The 19559-nt window shown below is 34.6% G+C and overlaps 1 protein-coding gene across 1 annotated transcript in view; it reads left to right on the top strand.

The window, feature by feature from the left end:
• Positions 1–13051, top strand: part of LOC106458609 — a 46917-nt gene extending 33866 nt beyond the window's left edge. The window contains 2 exon segments of the mRNA XM_022384878.1: positions 2400–3386; positions 3388–13051. Of these exon segments, the coding sequence (XP_022240586.1) occupies positions 2400–3386; positions 3388–9282 (6882 nt within the window). The 3' untranslated portion in view covers positions 9283–13051.
• Positions 13052–19559: the final 6508 nt, after the last annotated feature.

Below are 19559 nucleotides of genomic sequence, written 5' to 3'. Positions count from 1 at the left end.
CCAGAACATTGCTGATGCTCTCGGCCACAGCTTTTCTCGTGCTTCTAGCACTTCTGTTTCTTCCCATGCCTTCTAGGCCATCAAGTCTCAGGCAGAGCGATCACTTTTTTTCTTTCGGGCTGATCGTCTCTATGATTATAATCGCCCCTTTACACTGGTGGAACTAAAACTTGCTCTTCATCGGTCTGGTAGTACATCGGTCGGACCTGATGATCTTCATTATGAGATATTGCGCCATCTCTCTACTGCTTCTCTTGCTATTCTTCTGGTTATTTTTAACTGGATTTGGCAAAAGCATGTTTTTCCTGATGCTTTGTGCCAGGCTATTGTCCTCCCTTTCTCTAAACCTGGGGAGGATCCCAAGATTCCTTCTAATTATCGTTCCATCGCTTTGACTAGTTGTCTTTGTAAAGTCCTAGAGAGGATGGTTAATGCTTGTCTTGTTTGGTTCCTGGAATCAAACACGCTCCTCTCACCCACACAGTGTGGGTTCCGTCGACAGTGCTCCACCATGGACCATCTGATTCAACTTGAAACGTCAATCAGGGAAGCCTTTCTCAAGAAAGAACACATTGTTTCTGTGTTCTTTGACCTAGAGAAGGCTTATGACATTATGTGGAGGTATGGAATTTTGTAGGACCTCCACTCCTATGGGTTGCGTGGCCATTTACCCATTTTTATTCAAAACGTTTTACTGAACAGGCGATTCCAAGTCCGTGTGGGTTCAACTCTTTCCCATTCCTTTCCACAGGAACTTGGAGTCCCTCAGAACTGTGTCTTGAGTGTCACACTTTTTAGTGTTAAAATTAATGCCATCACTAATAATCTTCCTCTGACTGTTGCAAATGGGCTCTGTGTCGACGACTTTCACATCTCGTGTCATTCGTTGAACATGAGGTTTATTGAGTGGCTTCAGACTGCCCTCAATCAGTTGTTGACATGGACCACTGCAAATGGTTTTAAATTTTCTTTTTCCAAAACCGTTTGCCTGAATTTTGGCAGCCACGATCTCGAGCTCCGTCTCAGCAATATAGTTATTCATGTGGTCCCTGAGGCAAAGTTCTTGGGGCTTATTTTTGACCGTAAGCTTAGCTTCATTCCACACATCAAGCAGCTACGCGTCAAGTGTGCAAGGGCTCTGAATATCCTCCGTGTCCTCTCTTCCAGCTCTTGGGGAGTGGATCAATGTTCTATGCTCAGGATCTATCATGCCCTGATTCGATCCAAACTGGACTATGGGTCTTTGGTCTATGGTTCTGCCAGGACCTCTGCCTTGAAGATGCTGGACCTCATTCACCATTTGGGGCTTTGGCTCTGCACCGGGGCTTTTTGCACTTCTCCAGTCCAGAGTTTGTACACTGAGTCCCACAAACCTCCTCTTCACCTCCGTCATTTGCAACTTTCTTTACAGTATGCTACCAAGCTTCGATCTTTACCACAGCATCCTACCTGGGAATGTGTCTTTCTTCCTCGGTGGACAATGCTCTTTCAGAACAGACAGTCTGCTATTCCTCCCTTTGGCCTTTGTATCGGTGCACAACTGGCTGAATTGGGTCTGGCATTGGATGACATTCCTGTCCCCAATGATCAGCCCATTCCACCATGGCTTATTACCATCCCTTCCTGTAACCTTTCCTTGAGTCATCTGAGGAAGGTGGATAATCCCAATTGGAAGTACCATTTTTTATTTTGCTGAACATCTTTCGAGCCATTCTTCTCTTCCTATTTAAATGGATGGTTCGAAATTGGGTGACTCTGTAGGTTCTGCCATGGTGTGCTGTGGCTCGGTAGTTGCTCGCAAGATCCCCTCTACAGTTTCCAGGTTGTATGCTATTTCTCTTGCCTTGGATCATGTAGAAGCTATGCAGTACAGTAATTGTACTTTAAACTGATTCTCTTAGCTCTCTAATGGCCCTGGAATCACCCTGTTCTCATCAATATTCAACAAATACTGGCCCAGTTTTCTCTATCTTCTGCTTCCATCCAGTTTTTCTGGATATCTGGCCACATCGGTATTCACAGGAATGAGCTCGCTGACACTGCAGCTAAGTCCATCTCCTCTGGTGCTGTCACGGCCTGCCTGTCTCGTACATGGACTATGGTCCTGTCTTCAAGGCGCAGCTTTGTGCCAGTTTGCAGTCAACTTGGGGTGAGCAATGTCATAACAAGCTTTTCCAGATCAAACCTTCTGTTGGTCTTTGGCCATCTTGATTCCGTAAGGATTGGAAGTTGTCCTGGCAAGGCTAAGCATTGGTCACAGTTTTTTGATGCATCGTTTTCTTTTATCTAGTATTGACCCACCAATTGTCTTTTTGTCTTAAGCCTTATTACAAAAGTATATATAATTATGAAATTCTTATAATATTTTACTTATAGATTTGTTTGTTTTTATCTTGTAGATAAATTCTGGGGCAATTGAAGTTCTAGAAAGATACCCAGTTCAATTGAAGATTAGAAGTAATCCATTAGGGCCATGCAAGATAAGGGGGAGAAAAAATAAGAAGGCATCTTCACCATGTAAGACTGAACACAGCTCCATACTGAAACGTGGTCGTGGAAGAACTCCAAGAAAGTCAGGGAGATATGTTTTTAATTCACTGCCATTTTCAGACAGTTATGTCTGTAATACTAAAGATAAGATATTGTTTGAAACAATTCATGATCATCAAAACATGTCTTTTAAGAATTCATCAGCTGACACTGCCACTTTAACTCAATTACAAACCACACCTGGTAATAAATGTGTGTCTGTGAAAAGAGAATGTGATGAAAACTCTTCATATATGTTGAATGTAGCAAAAAATGGGCACTCTTCCTTGCAAGTGCCTTTAGAGGTTAAAGATGTGCAGGAACTTCCAAATAATTCTCATGTTTTTCCAAATCATAAAAGTATTTTTTCTCTAATTGGGCCTCAAACAGAAAGATTAAATGAGTATTCTGATCAGAAAAAGGTTAAATCCAAATTGAAGTTTGGTTTAGTCAAAGACATACCTAGCAGTGATATTGGAAATATTGTCTTAAGCTCTACAGCAAGTCATGCCAATAACCACTCTGTAACAGAATTTGTTAAATCATCACCTAATGAATTAACATTTCAGTTTCCTAAGTCACAGAAGCTTGTTTCAAGTAGTAGTTCTCTTCATTCTTCTGATATTCAGGTCCACACATCACAACATGATTATGATTCTAGGGAGGGTATGAACCAACAAACTTTGAAATTGTATACTGATAGTCAAACAAAACCACCAAGAGAATTAACAATACCTCAAGATATTAGGTGTTTTGTTTCTTTGCCACAAGATGAACCTCAGTACTCAGTTTATCAAAGCCAAAGAACTTTGCCTACTAACTGTTCCCAGAAGAGGGGTATGTCTGCAGTTGGTAATAGCTCATCAGCTGAAAAAAGTGCAAGAAAGATATCCTTCACGTGAGCCACCTTCTAAACAGTTTGTGTTTTCTGCAACAGCACACAGCTCAATCATTAAGCCTTCTCCTCTCAAAACCTATCAAGCCTCAAGAGCAACAGCAATGCCTGAATTTTTGTCCCAATCTACCTCTAAAGATTTTCTTCAAGTGGCCCAACAGCCTTTATTGATTCAAGAAAGGAAAACATCCGATAATGCATCTTCAATCTTGTCATCTGAAGTTACTCATCTCAAAGGCCGGTCTGAGATGAAAAAAGCTGAAAACAAATATTCTTCAGTAAAATTTAACACTGATCACCACAGTCCAGAACCAACTTGTCAAACATGCATTCAGTCATTAGTGTCACAAAATAAGAATTTACAGATATTCTCTGGCCAGAACCAACTTTCAACTATTAAGAAATCTCAGTTTATAAATTCATGTCAATCAGTATCTGTTTCTCATCAACATGGAGTTCTTACACCACACCCAAAAAGTTTGTGCATGAATAAACACACTCAATCAATACAGAACTCGTACTCCCCAGTAAATATGATATCTACTAAATTTTATTCCAATATGAAGAGTATGTCATTTCCATCGGTAAATTCTTCGTTGCAGACTGAAAAAGATCTTCATTATGCATACAATAGAGAAAATAAATGCCTTAATCTTCAGAATAAAGAAATGCTACCCCAAACTTTGCCTGCATCTTCAACAGAACTCAGTGTTTTGTCAACTTCTGGTCCTTTACAGTACAACATTTCAACAAAATTTCAAGAACTACCAGTTGAAATACCATTAAGAGATCAAATAAGCCAGCAGAATATGTCTTTAAAAGACGATTATTCTGTAGAAGAGAAATCGTCAGCTGAAAATTCTAACAAATTTCTTCATTCAGCACATGTTTTAAAGTTAGTTCCAAAAATAAAGCAACATAAAGTGTATCATACTGAGAAAGTACCAGACAGTAATGTACTTTATACAGATTCACTTTTTAGTATGCAAGAAAACTCTTCACTTCCAAAACAGTTATTACAATCTGACCTTAAGCAGGTTTGGGATGAGTTCAGTGAAGACTGTACAGAACAAAGACTAATTTCTGTAACTCTTGGGCAGAAGAACCTTTCTACAAACTCTGAACATGTCTTAGATCATCCCATATCATCTTGTGCACAACAGAGAACTGCTTCGGTGATAAAAAAGCCATGCTTTTCAACTAACTATAAGCAAGTTCCAGATACAACTCTGCTACCTTGCATACAACAAATGGAAAGCTTACTTTCCAGAAGAGAGATGAACCATACTTGTAAAAAAAATAATTTTCAACCCTATAAACTACATCCAACAATGACACATCTTTCAACTTTTCCTAATATCCAAACTTCAGAATTTTCTGTATCAGCAGAACACAAGGAAGAAAAACAGTTGTCATCACCAAGAAATACAGGCTGTCCTAGTTCAGAGAGTCCTGCTGTTTCACCCTACACACAAAAACCAAAAATGTGTCCATCTCCAAAACACATAAATCTATTACCACATACAGACTATCACCAGATTTCAAATCCACCTACATCAATAAACATTGACCAGGAAAAGACAACTCCCCTTCTAAGACAAGCAGGTTTTATTTCTAATCCTCAAACTCTTTGTCCAACCAGTACACTACACATAAATCCAAAAGAAACATCTCCTGAACAAAAAAGGGCATTCGTTGAAGATCATAATTTACCCATGTCAGCACTCTTACAGGAAAAAGAATTGATTCCATTTCCAACACTAGCAAATTTTTCGGTAGAAAAGCTACACCAAAATCTTTCTATGACATCCTCCATTGGGCAAGGGAAAATGCATTTATTTCCTAAGCATGTAAATGTTCTTAATCTCCAGAACCATAATACACCCATATCTCCTTCCATAGAACAAAGACAAAAACTTTCATCTCCTACAGAAGTCAGCCTTTTTAATCTCCAAAGCCAGAATCCACCCATAGTTCCAAACACATCCAAAATAGTAACACTTTCATCTCATAAGCATGAAAATCTTCTTAATCTTCAGAGCCACAAGCCACCCAAAGATCTGTCCATGCAACAACAGAAAATGTTTGTATCTTCTACACAAGTAGAACGTGTTAATGTCCAGAGTCCAAATCAACCGGGATTGACATTTTCACAGGAAAGTATCATTTCACAATCTCCGACACATTCAAACCAATCGTATAATTTTGAGAAACAAGACAGATTTATGTTTCCATGTGGCGTAAGAACAGAATCACATACATATACTGACAATGACAGTTTTTTGTGTAATCCCTATGATTATTCAACACCACTTAGTACACACATGAAAACAAATAAACTTTCCACAGTAAAGAAAGGATGTTCTTTAAATTTTAACAAGGGCAAACATCAAGTTGTATCCGTTTGTTCACAACAGACAGTTATGTACTCTTGCCAGACTCAATCTATTTGCACTCCTAACCATTGTCAAACTAAAGCCACAAACTCTTTAACAGTGCAAAAACAGACTCCTCAACCTTCTGACTCCCCAAATTCAGTTTCACCCCTTGATCTAAACCTGAGTAACACCAGATCACCTGCATTTCAAATAAACTATTCATCTTCATCAGCAAGACAGGTCAGTCCTAATTGTAATCAAAGACTTGTATCACCGTATACCCAAAAAATAATTAATATGCCCCTAAGACAAACAACCCAAGTTATTCAAAGCCAGGATCAACCACCATCTGTTGGACAAACTCACCTTAATACTAATGAAAAGCTATGTCCACTTGTGGTTACTTGTAATGAAGGGTGTGATTTGTCATTTAACCAAAGCAATACTTTATCATTTTGTAATCCAGAGCCTGCAATCTCATCATCTGTTGCAGTGATTTTGTCTAATGGTTTTCCTTGTAGGCCACAGATAACAAAGCCCTCTTATCCTCGCCAAACATTTGGATGCTCGATAATACCTAGCAGCTCATCTGTTAACTCTCTTTATGAGACAAGACCACAGTTATCATCTAACAAAATTCAGTTTGTATCACCTACTCGGCCCATGTTTAGCCAGCATATTGAAAAACAAGTTGGTATATCCATGGCAAATTCCAGAAACTTTACCGTTGATTTTAAATGTAAGGCTCTCAATAAGCTGCCCTTTCAGAAGGAACAGTTGTTTGTTTTGGATAACAATTCAAGCATAAGTAAATCATTGACATGGTCAAAATCCAGAGCTGACATTCCAGAATACATAAGTGAAAACACTTGTTTTGATGTCGTCCAAAATTTAAACCAGGATTTGAATGTTGATAGTAAGCATGTATATTGTGATAACCTAGACTATCCTTTAGCTGTTAGCCAACACACTTACTTTTCACAAGACAAATTAACTGAACAAACAGTACCTACCACCATTAAAAAGGTTTCTTCGTTCATTGAGATAGAAGAGGCACAAAGTAAGGCCCAGAATTCTGGGTCTAACAATTCATATGAAGTACCCTCCAAGAATTTTTATTCAGTTCAGGGCAAACCTGAAAACTTCATACCTCCTAAGATCGTCATGCCGCCTCCTGCTTCCCCACACAGTAGAAATCATCCTTTTGTACTTCAAAGCAGCAAAAAAAATCCTTCTATGTCATCCTCTGAATCAGATCATTCAGTGTGTGATAGAAATGTTTCAAAGATATTTCCTATTTTAATTTCTGAGAATAATTGCCAAAATGTACAGTCAACATGCCCCACACCCTCTTATAGCTTGAGTCTGAAGAAGGATAAGAGCCGATCAGTATGTTCTCAGTCATCAAATATGTTTCCTGTTTTAGAACATCCAAAACATTCTTTCACTGATTCCATAAGTAGTTTATTATATGACAATATATTTTATGAAAAAGGACAAGAAACTTGTGTATCACAAGATGGAGATTTTTCAGAAGAAGAGAATCTTGTTACAAGCATTTCATCAAGTTTTAAACAGGAGAAAAAAAATGATAGTTTTAAGACTGAATTTGTTGTTCCAAGGCAACAAATTCCCCATTGTACAAAGCTGTCTTGTGAAGGTTATGATAATAAAAAACTTGAAAAACAATCAAATGTAAATTGCAATGAAATAGATCATTCCAATTTGGAAGGCCATAAGCCAGTTTGGAAAACTAACAAAATTAAAGATTCAAAGTTATTATCTAAGTCTTGTTGTAGTGCTGAGAAAGATTTGATATTATCTAAGGCTGTGGTTTATGTTCAAAATGAAAGCAGCAATATCAAAAATGAAAAAGATTTGTTGCATAACCATCCAAAAGGACCAATAATTGGTTGCTTCAACCATTCAGAAGAAACAGATAGTGAAAAAACATACAAAAACTTGACTTCTAAAGGATCTCCAGATTTTCTTCCACATAAGCATGAAAGTATTATTAAAAATGAGCTTCTGCATGCAAGTGTTAATCATAGGTCTTTAACAAATACACAAACTTTCTGTTCTTTTCCAAAACTCCAACAAGAGGATCAGATTTATACATCAGATAAATCCTTTATTATCTCGGAACAGAAAAATAGTAACTCGTCTGGGGCAAATTTTAAAAATTGCTCTGATTTAGAACAAGTTGATAAGATGGACTCAAACAATTCATTCATTTTAAATAATGCTGAATTTGTCACCACACAAACACACTTTTCTGATTATCAACCTTCTTCAATGTTAGGTAAGTTCCCGTCATTTGTTCAAAGCAATCCTTCTGCAGATATTTCTTGTACAAAATTGTCAAGTGAAATTAAGATGCAAGTATCTTCAAAATGCAGTGATGATGTGCTATTTAATACAGTTTCTAATGTACATAATCCAGCATGTAATGCTGCTAATCAAAGATTATTTTCAGTTCCAGATGATTTTAATGATCTTTCTGATGATCCTTTTGATCCATCTTCTTTTCTTCCATCTTTTCGTAGTGTTTTTCTAAGTAGTGATGAATCACAAGATGAGGAAGAGAAATCAAACATGTTATTAGCTCAGGATAATAAGACTCAAACTTCTAAGAAAAGTTTAAACAGTTTTTCTGTTACAAATAAAGCCGAGCAGCAGAATTCTGGAAATCCTATGCAAGACTCCCAAAGACTTCTGGATACACAAAATAAACACAAGTCAACATTTGGCTACAACCCTAATATCAAAACAGAAGTATCTTCTGACACAGACTCTTGTCCACAAACTTCAGAAACAGTTTTTAAGTATAATTTTTCAGATAGTAATAGCTCTATGCCTCAAAACTCGATACAAAGTTTTAAACCATTTGCTGATTTTTACACAAAAAAGTTTTTTAGTTCATCAAATTTAAAAGTTCATGACATTGTTTCCAATAAAACGAATAATCTGTTATCAGTACCTAATAAAGAGGAGGAGGGAGAACCTCTCAAAAACATATTTTTAGTTCAATCTGATTGTGAATCAACCTTTCAAGATGAAGAGATTGGGGGTGTGGCTATTGCCTTGACTCATGGCTCAGTTTTGTTTGAATGTGCTAAACATGAACTTCATGCAACTACTGCTTTGAAAAATCCCAACCGGAAAGACCCCACACGTATTAGCATGGTCTTTTATCAACATAAAAACCTGAACTATCCAAACCATGGTGAAGCAGAATGGGAAAAAAAGATGGAAGCCAAACGACTTGAAGATTTTTCAAATGAAAATTGTCTGTCCTCACAAAAGAAGAGAAAACTTAATGCTCATTTTAAGACAACCACACATGATGACGTAAATGCTCAAAAATCTCTTATGTCAGTTGCTACACGCTCCTCAGATGTATTGACAACAAATGCATGGACAACTGTGTGTTGTAAGCCACATATGGTCATTTCTGGCCCTTATGGAAACTGGATTTGAGGACTTTTTACCTTATATTTTATTGTTGTCATGATGTTGGAATTTTAACTAATGTGGCTTGGATCTACGTGAGAACTCTCATGAATTATTTGTACGTTGTCTGTGTGAATTTCGTATTTTATGACTTCATCTGTTTTTTTTATTGTACCTTTATTAGGTGGAACCGTATACATCTACAAATAAGTTTTTAAGTTGAAGTGATTGCTAAACATGTATCTCACCTGATCAAGATTTTTAAATGCCATTAAATTGTATATGATACTTTGTTTTTATATTTATTTTAAATTAAAGCAGTTGAAATATCACAATTGTGGATGTATCTCTTGATATGTTTTTAACTTTGTGTTGTTATTTTTTTATAACAATTCATGTTTAGCATAAGATTGCTTTTGAGCACACTTAAATGAATTGTTTTACAACTTGATATTTTATTTGTATTTATGTTGTATGTTAGATGATACCATGAATCGTATCCACTGCCAGATGTAAATATAGTTCCTGTCTATAAAATATATTCTGAGAATGAAAATTTTTTAAGTTGTTTGAACATTTTATCTGGAATATTTAAATTTTTAGAATAATATTACTTTGTTCAGATTTCAAAGTTATTTAACAAATATTTGTTTGTAGCTTAGTCTTTATTTGTGAGTGAACATTGTTTATATTATCAAGGCTTTGAAATATTTAGAGGATAAAACTAGGCCAACATTATGACATGAAAACAATCAACCAGCATAAACACTGCAAGTTTTGGTACTGCCACACTTTTATTCAAGCCTTGGAAGTATCCAGTACAAACTACTGTTTATTGTATGTCTAGTTTAATTTCATGGTGCTCATACTCTTAGGTATCAGATGTCAACTCAAGCCCTAACTAATTTTAAACATTATGAAATGTATTTCCATGTTTTTAGTTTATTTTAATTGAAATCAAGTTAGAAATATTAAATCTCTCACCTATCACTTTTCTAGAATTGTATGTCTGCTCACTCATTTTGGGATTACCTAGAATGCATTATCTACTGAGTTGGAATACATATAAAACATATGAAAGTATGTAATGTTGTGTGGCTTAGTTTTCATAGAACTTGTTTTAGCTTGCATTGCTTATTTATTTTTGTGATCTATGACTGTAGTTTTATGGTAAGTTGTTATTGGCAGGTTTATATATATATATATATATATATATATTTATTTAACTACTTGATTTATGTTTTTGTGTTTTATATTCAACTGGCATTCTTAAATTTTAATAAATTTGTACATAAAATTTGTTGGAAATTAAGGTGAAAAAAGTTTAAAGTAACCAAAATTTGAAAATTGTGTTTTAATAATTTGCCTGCATTATTTGTACATCTGATGAAATGTGGAAATTAAATGTTGTAATATAATTACTATAATTTTAAAAATAAATCCAAAAAATCTTTGCACATAGTTGATTAAATAATACAAAATTTTACACTTATACTTAATGTGTTCTGATGATAAGCTACATAAAAATATTAGATTTTTTAACTTTTTAAGTTGAGACAAATCATGAATAAGTGATTTAATGTTAATAATATACTGTAATTCTAGTGATGTTTTGCCACCTTTGTGTTGATCAAATGTGCAGTTTACTGTAGTATGTATATTTAATCCAAACAATCCAAGGCCCTATCATACCTTCATTACAAGTGTGTATTTGTTCAAACAGTGTTTTTCATTTTGTTTTTATTTGATTAAAACATTGAAAAATAGTAGCATTGGTGATGGTATTAGCTTAATACATGTCGATTTGTATGTCTTAATCATTGTATTGTGATTATACCTTTTTGCTTACAAAAAAAAAATTGACATCAAAGAAAAAAGGCACTTTCAGTTGTGTATTTTGTTAGTACTGGTGGTGAGCTACTCTCAACTACAATAGTAATCATATCTACTTATCCATAGCAGGATAAACAAATAAACTGAAAACACATCTTTATTGATAGACCAATTAAGAGAGTGTGACATCACTTTAAAAGATACCTAACACGATTTTACGAAAGTATAGTGTTGTGTTCCCTTACTTATCAACACTTTTTGTCATTATTCAATTGCTTAGAGATTCCTACAATTATTCATAATGTATCGTGTAAGTTCTTCTCTAGTAAGAGGATCTTGATAAGTCTTTGGTTTCTTTGCCTGTGTACAAAAAATTATGAATACAACTCTATGGTGTTTCTTTTTCTCTCGTTATATATATATATTTAAATGTGTTTGACAATTTGGGGTAAAAATCTAATTTTTTTTTTCATCTCTCTCTCTCCCTAAAATATAGAATTGGCCAGAATGATCTCATTGTTGGCAACCTAAAACATTGTAATAAATTCAATTTTTTGGTATCTTCATTGCACAGGATTTCAACCGAGAACACCTAACAGGCAAGGCCTTATTTCAGAGTCATTTGACTGCCCCACATTAGGCATCAGTTACATCTTTAGCATGCAAGATTTGAACCCGGGACCTGCTTGTACTACAAGCGAGTGCTTTACCACCTGACGGTCGTTGCCATGAGAGAGGGAGGGGGCGTAATCTGGGAACGACTCTCTTCCCGTTAAAAAAACAAAAAACAACAACATTTTGATGGACACGTGGTTGTAATTTTACATTCATAACCCCTTTTATTTGCTAATGTATTTATTCCATTTGACATGAACCTTGCTATGGCTATATGTCCAGGACTGCTACCGAGTTCCTGTTTATTTAGGCCTACCTATGTTATGGATTTCAGAAACGACTCAACCGAGAAAAATCATGGCGACGTCCATGCGACTGAAATAAAGGGTTAACACACTAGTGGTTGTTAGTAAGTCTTTCTTTTTTTAACAACTTCGTCACTATATTATAGCTTTGTTCACCAAAGCAACTACTTCACCAAATACTATTTAACAAAAAACTTTCGTTTGTGTAAACTTAATCTGATAAATATAGAAGAAGAAAAAAACGTGGGAAACATATATTAAGAACTTTACTAGACACAAGTGAGTGAATAACTGGTTTAACTTGAAAATCATGTACATACAATATCAAGCTGAAGTAGTGGCTCACGGCGGTAAATCTGTAGGATTACCACCCTAAAAAATCGGGTTTTAATATGCACGGTAGGCAGAGCACAGATAGCCCGTTGTATAGATTTGTACTTAACGACAACCAAATGAAACTGATCGGCCTGAAGTATAATATGCTTGAGTTTGACAAATGAATTGCAATATGACTAGCTTTATAACTCAATTTTTTTACTATCATTTCTCTAAAAATGTTTAATAAATTTTGATCTAACTAGTTATGGGAAGATGCAGTGTGAACGCGAAAAGTTTCTGCGTTATTTCTGTTAGAATTATTTCTAAATATTTACAGGGATACTGTGTACGAAAGAGAGTTAATGGAAATGAAACGAAATCTATACCTACCTCCAATCCATATGAAACATTAATTTTTTCTTAGCCTTGGAGATTTTGTAAACTCCTTGTACATGACAGAGCGAATTGATAATTTTTTTCATATTCACGTTCAGAATTTTAATGTTTTATATCTGTCGTACATGCGATAATGTTTGTGATAAATTTTTCATATTCACGTTCAGAATTTTTTTAATGTTATATATCTGTTGTACATGCGATAATGTTTGTGAAAATTTTCATTTGTTGATAATACCCAGTACGTTTGTGGTTTTATTACTCTGTTTTAACATGACGTTTTTTGTTATTGTTTTCTTAACAGTATTTAAACTATGTGGTTTTTATAATTTTTTTTTTCAGACAAATTCTGGTGTTTCTCGGTGTAAAACTTGTTTTATGTTTTTGAAATAATTCCTGCGAAATTAAATATTAAATGGAAATTTATTTTACTTGAAGAAACTGAGATTCGGTGTTTCTTTACTTATTGATGATATTATACTAACCCCTCCGTACTTGGTATGCAATTTAAAAAAATGGTCATGTCGAATGATAACTATTATAGCATTTTGAGATTAGTTGAATATTTAATATCCAACCGAAATTAGACAAATTAAGATAAATTTTCAGGGGTGTAAGATATCAAAATTGCCCAATCATTATTGTTTTTTTTTACCTTATGTTAACATATCATTTCCATAGGTGGAAGATATCAAAATTACCCAATCCTTGTTTCTTACTTTTTGTTAGCACCTCATTTTCCTGGGTGGAAGATATCAAAATTACCCAATCATTGTTTCTTATTTTCTGTTGACACCTCATTTTCATGGGTGGAATATATCAAAATTACCCAATCATTGTTTCTTATCTTCTGTTAACACCTCATTTTCATGGGTGGGAGATATCAAAATTACCCAATCGTTATTTCTTACCGTCTGTTAACACCTCATGTGCCTCTTAAAGGGGTGGGTGGCAAGAGTGTTAACTTTTTTTTTTTCTAGTAAGCTTGGACCTCATAGTATGGAAATCTAAGATGTTGTCATCATCGTGATCTTGATGCAGTACTTCATTATAGACACGCTTTATTAGTTTTATGGATCAGCTTCTAATACAACATTTTCACTCTGATCCTCTTCTCTGTATGTATACCACCAAACTGGAAAACTGCAATGGTAATGATAATATCAAAACCCAACTGTGCCCGGAAAACTATAGACCAATTAGCTTAACTAACACAATGGGCAAATAAATAAATAGAATATTCACCAAACGACTACTCAGCTTCTTAGAAACCAATAACTTACAAAATAAAAACATAAGTAAACAGTAGACCATTTCATTCGACTCACTGAAACAATAGTAGAGAAAGCATATAAATATTAACTGTTGTACTGAAATTACTTTTCTTTCTGTTAGAGAAAACCTCCGACTCAGTCTGGCATGATGGAATAAGATATAAATTGGCTAAATCCGAAATTTCTAAACTGTATTTAAGATAAATCTCAGAATTTATAAATAACCAATCAGATACAGTTAAATGTAACCCAACCGATTCTTTCTGTCCGTCTGGGGCCTGGCATCGCGGATCGCAGGTTCGAGTCACCGAACATGCTCGCCCTGTCAGCCGTGGGAACGTTATAATATGACGGTTAATTCCACTATTCGCTGGTAAAAAAGTAGCCCAAGAGTTGGCGAGCTGCATTCCCTCTAGTCTACAACTGTTAAATTATGGACGGCTGGCCTAGACAGACCTCATGTAACTTTGCGCGAAATTTCAAACAAACCAAACTGCTGAAGTGCCTAGGGGGTCTGTCATCAGCGCCACCTTTTTTTCCATCCTATGCAATAACGATTTAAACTAACCAAATAAAATACAATCACACATACACAAATTTTCCAGTTTGTATACGACATAGTAGTATGGCGTTTGTGAAAAAGTCCATATGTAGCATTATGGTGTTTGTCGAGAAGTCCATACATAACAGTATGGTGTTTCTCAAGAAGTCCATTACATACGACATCTGGTTAGCATGGACTAAACTTACCAGTAATATAACAGCGAAAACCATATCTCGTTTTAATATCCTCAAACCTCTTAAGTACATTGCAGATTAAAACTAATCTCAATATATACAAGACACGTGTCGTTCCACCTTAGAAAAGGAATGTATAACTTTACTTAAGATATTAGACAAAAAGTACCTTAAAATACAAAGACTCCAAAACAAAGCAGTCAGAATAATAACTAAACAACACACACATCAAAGAATTGCGCAGATCAACTAATCTCTCTTACCTTAAGCACAGGTTCTTTGAATTAGGAAAATAAAAACTTTTAAAAAACTTGAACACATAAATTAACCTCTTTCTTTCTTCTATTAAATAATGCTCCTCCTGGAAGGTAAAAAAAATTTCCTCACCTTATAACTTGTGTCAGCAGCAATAAGTGCCTACAGAAATCTGTGTGTGTTCTTTATGAGAAAAATGAAAACTGTATTCTAGGTATAGTGACTATTGCAGAAGAGGGAAAATACCTAGTCCTAAGCGATGTACCCTAGAGGTACCTACAAGCATGAGATACTAGTGTAGACAGGGATGTTGCCAAAGTTAGGTGCTGCCCATTGCCTGGAAAGTGAGTTAACATCAAGTATCGAAATTACAGAAAAAAAAAACTACTACACCCATGCAAATCGACATTAAGCAGAAAACATATCAAAAACAATAAATACAAGGGAAGAACCAAAGCTCCCCTGAGCCATGAGTTACACTCGTACCTCACTCGCATGATTACTCCTCTCTCCCTGTACATTTTAAGAGAAATATTTCACCCCAAAATTCCTGCTCTTTTGCCTTTTTGTTTCTAATACTGAAAAGTTTACATTTGCAAATGTGCTTCTACCAATTAACTCAATATCGTCGTGACCAACAAAAACCTCCTTCCTAATCTACAAATAATATTAATTTGCAATTCAAGACACTGGAAACACATCATGACCAAAGCAGACAGTTTACATTTGACTTATTCGTGTCTTCATAAAATGTGATCTGGGTTTCAATAATGTTATAAGGGATTTACAAACATTTACACCTGCAACACAACAACCTCAGTATTGTCTTCAGTGACATCAAACCAAACTTTCCGAAGTAAAGCTCGGCAGGTCTTTCTCCTACGCCCCAGAAGATCTTGTTAGTACTTGCTCTGTTCTTTTGGTATTGATAACCAGCATTTTTTTTAACACTTTCTTACTCTTCTTTCCTTTTGCAGATAATTAATATTTTTTCTATTCCATGTGCCATGCAAAATCGTTTCTATTGGGTAAATTTAACATTCTTCATTCTTGGAAGACAGGACCTTCTGGGTAGTTTCACTTTCATGTGGTTTGTTTGTTTGTAATTAAACACAAAGCTACACAATGGGCTATCTGGGTTCTGCCCACCGCGGGTATCGAAACCCGGATTCTAGCTTTGTAAGTCCGAAGACATACCGCTGTGCCACTGGGGGGCCTTTCATGTGGTAAAATGATATGAAATAACATAACATCATATGTAAGAACTGAAAAAGAAAAAAAAATAGAAAAGAAGACAATTGTACGTTTCACAAAAACTTCATTTATTCACGACCATGGTTTCGCCAGTAAAGACATCATCAAGTACAGGCTGAAATGGTTTGTAAACAGGTTTATATATATTTAATCAAAGTACTGAAAGTAACCTTGACATTCACCTTGAGCTAAATGGAGTGAGAAGTAGGGGGGGGGGACTTAAGTTGTATTGGTCACTTACAACTTTTTCTGGATTTGTTTTTAGACTTCTATTTATTTCTAAAATTTACAAACTATATAGTTTTTACCTTTTCCACAGATGTGTAAAATTTTGCTGTTTTTTTCTGGATCAAATTGGTGTTTAGTTTCAATAAGGTGTGATGCAAAGGTTGAATCCATTTTTCTTAATTTACAGTTTCTAAAATGTTTTTTAAATTATCTTTTTATGGAACGTCCAGTTTGACCTATGTATACACTATTGCAGTCTTGACACGTTAATTGGTAAACACCACTGTTGCTGTACGTTTCGATTTTGTCTTTGTTGTTACACAACATCTTGCCCAGGTTATTTGTACATTAGAAGTCCGGTTTGTAGATGGCTTTCTTCAATGTGTTATATATTTTGTGAGAAGGTTTACCAATTTAGCTTATCTTAAGCCATTTTTTGTTTTTCTTGTCATTTGGTACAGTATGTAGGTATATTGGTTTTAAGTTTTTGGCTTTTAGTTTTTAAACAACAATGTGTCAGTTAACTTTGTTGTATAACCATTGTTGACGTCAATTTATTTTATTGTTTTTCATTCAGTTTCATGATCTTCAGATGACAAGGGTACAATTATAAGCCTGAGTAACAAACTATGGAACACGGCAAGTTTGTGAGACATTGGATATCTTGCAGAAGCATGTATGATGGTGTCGGTTTTCTGAAAATTTCGAATGAATGAATGTATGCCGTTACTTATGTCAGTATTTAAGTCCAAAAATTGATGTTTGCGTTTTCACCAAATTCCATAGTAAATATAACAAATTTGTTTTGTGAATTCAGAAAAGTTATAAAATTATTAAGTTGGAGTTTGGAACCTGTCCAAAGACAAATTACATCATCAACATGTATCAATTATATATAACATAATAAGTGTACATTTCACAAAACTGGACCAATTAGCTGTGACACTGACGGGCGAATGGGTTCGTCGGAATAATAGGAATGCTAGCATTATTTTAACTTTTCATACACAAAAGCTTCTCTCCAATAAGTACGTTTCTTCATCAATAGGAATGTGATAAATTACGTACCATGTTGATACAAAGACTTGGGTATCGTTCAATCTTAACGGAACAGTTGTAGTTCAAAAACTGTTGGTCATGTTATGTTTTTCTTTGTTCATAATTTTTATTATTTTGTTGGTTGAAAAAAAATAAATAAACAGAGGATTTATAAAATGATGAAATCTCATTTATTCCGTGATTAAGTAAACTATAAACGTATGTGGTCGACTTATGAGACTGTACGTATTAGTAAAGTTCAAAATAACTTTGTGATATAATTTCTGTGTTTTCAGTCTTGCTTTTTTCATCTTTTTTAAACATAATGACTCCAGAACAAAATGTACTCACATAAGCACTGACGTAATGCATAACTCTGCAGTTTTGTGACTGGTCATCCTTGTGTTTGTGTACGAAAAGTTGATTTAAAAACTGCGTCCAAAAGAGCTAGCTTCAACAATGAGAAAACTAGGTATATCACGTTAAATGTATTTGGAAAAACGATACGCTCTGCTTAATTTGCATTAGCTTTCCCAGGGTTCTACTGAACTGTTTTAAGCCAATAATCAATGCTGTTATATGTTTAGTAACTATTATAATTAAAGCTATACCTAAGGGTAGAAAAATAAGCTGTAAAAAACTTTGTATAGTTTTTATGCAACAGTAAGAATGCTTAGATCTATGTATCGTATCATCCTTATACACATCGTAGTGGTTTCTTCACAACAGGATTGTATAAAAGCTATAAAATTTTTATGTTAGAAGAGTAAACACACCAATACAAAGAATATACACCAGGAAATCTAAATGCTCGTACATCCAAACCTCTCTTTTTTTTTCAAGAATATCTATCTGTTTTATCGGAAATATCAATTAACTACTTCCGGTTATACACAAAAGATGCTTCTCTCCTAAAGAATTTGTAGAAAACAGTGTAAAACATAGTTAGAGAAAGAAAAAATGCAAAGCATGGTAACACTTCTTCAGGTATATGAAATTTTATTTTCTTAGATATTAGCATTCTATAAATAAAGAATAGCACATTTATTCTTTAATATTTTAAAGCGTAATTTTACAAAGAAAAACGTGTAACCAGTAATAAATTGTACTAAAGTACGCTTTCGTATCTAAGTGCTTCTTTGATTCCTTACTAGCATACAAACAAATGATTCTGATGTTGTTTTTTGTTTATTTGTTTTTTGAGAATATTCTCCCAAGCTACACAACGATTATCTGCACATGACCGATTCTAGTTTTGATCCAATATACTAGAGGGAGACACTAGCGACAGTCAAGCGCATCTTCTACCAACGGAGGCCTAACCATTTTTTGGTATATTGTGTATATATATATTTATCATTTCTTGAAACGATACGCCCCCACTCTTTCATACATGTGAAAATTTGTGAAAGAGCAAGGATTTAAAGTTTATTTAAATAATCGTATGCATATTTTTTGTGTGCATTATTCTTCCAACTTACATTTTATTTGTGCATATGAATACATGATGCATCCTTACCTGTTCGCGTACACTAGTGTGCATGATCAAAAAAGTCACAGATTTTTTTGTTATTCTTGTATTCTATTATTGATAATGGGTTGATGTTTCTTATGTATTTATCATTTTAATATTATTGAATAAAGGTTTCTTCTTGTTTTTAATGTATTTGTACCAGGGTTTATTTTATGGAACGTTATATTGAACGTAGGAAAAAATGTCACAATTTCAAAATTTATACCGCTGTACCACTGGGGGGCTAAATTCATAGAAATTAAATTATTGAATTATTCGCTCCCCAGTGGCACAGCGGAATGTCTGCGGACTTACAACGCTAGAAACCGGGCTTCCATAGTCGTGGTGGGCAAAGCACAAATAGCCAATTGTGTAGCTTTGTGCTTAATTACAAACAAATTGAATTATTCCACTCATTTATGTGATGATTGACCTTATATATACCTCAAAAGTACACTTGACTCTGCGTTATATATATTAGGTCGTCAAGAAATTAATGTCGCTTATATATCAAAACAAAACATTTATTAAATGAAA

This window comes from Limulus polyphemus, unplaced genomic scaffold, assembly GCF_000517525.1.
Source record: "Limulus polyphemus unplaced genomic scaffold, Limulus_polyphemus-2.1.2 Scaffold492, whole genome shotgun sequence".
Lineage (NCBI taxonomy): Eukaryota > Metazoa > Arthropoda > Merostomata > Xiphosura > Limulidae > Limulus > Limulus polyphemus.
Note: the sequence above shows the minus strand (reverse complement) of the source record. Positions and strands in the feature narration are given on the sequence as shown.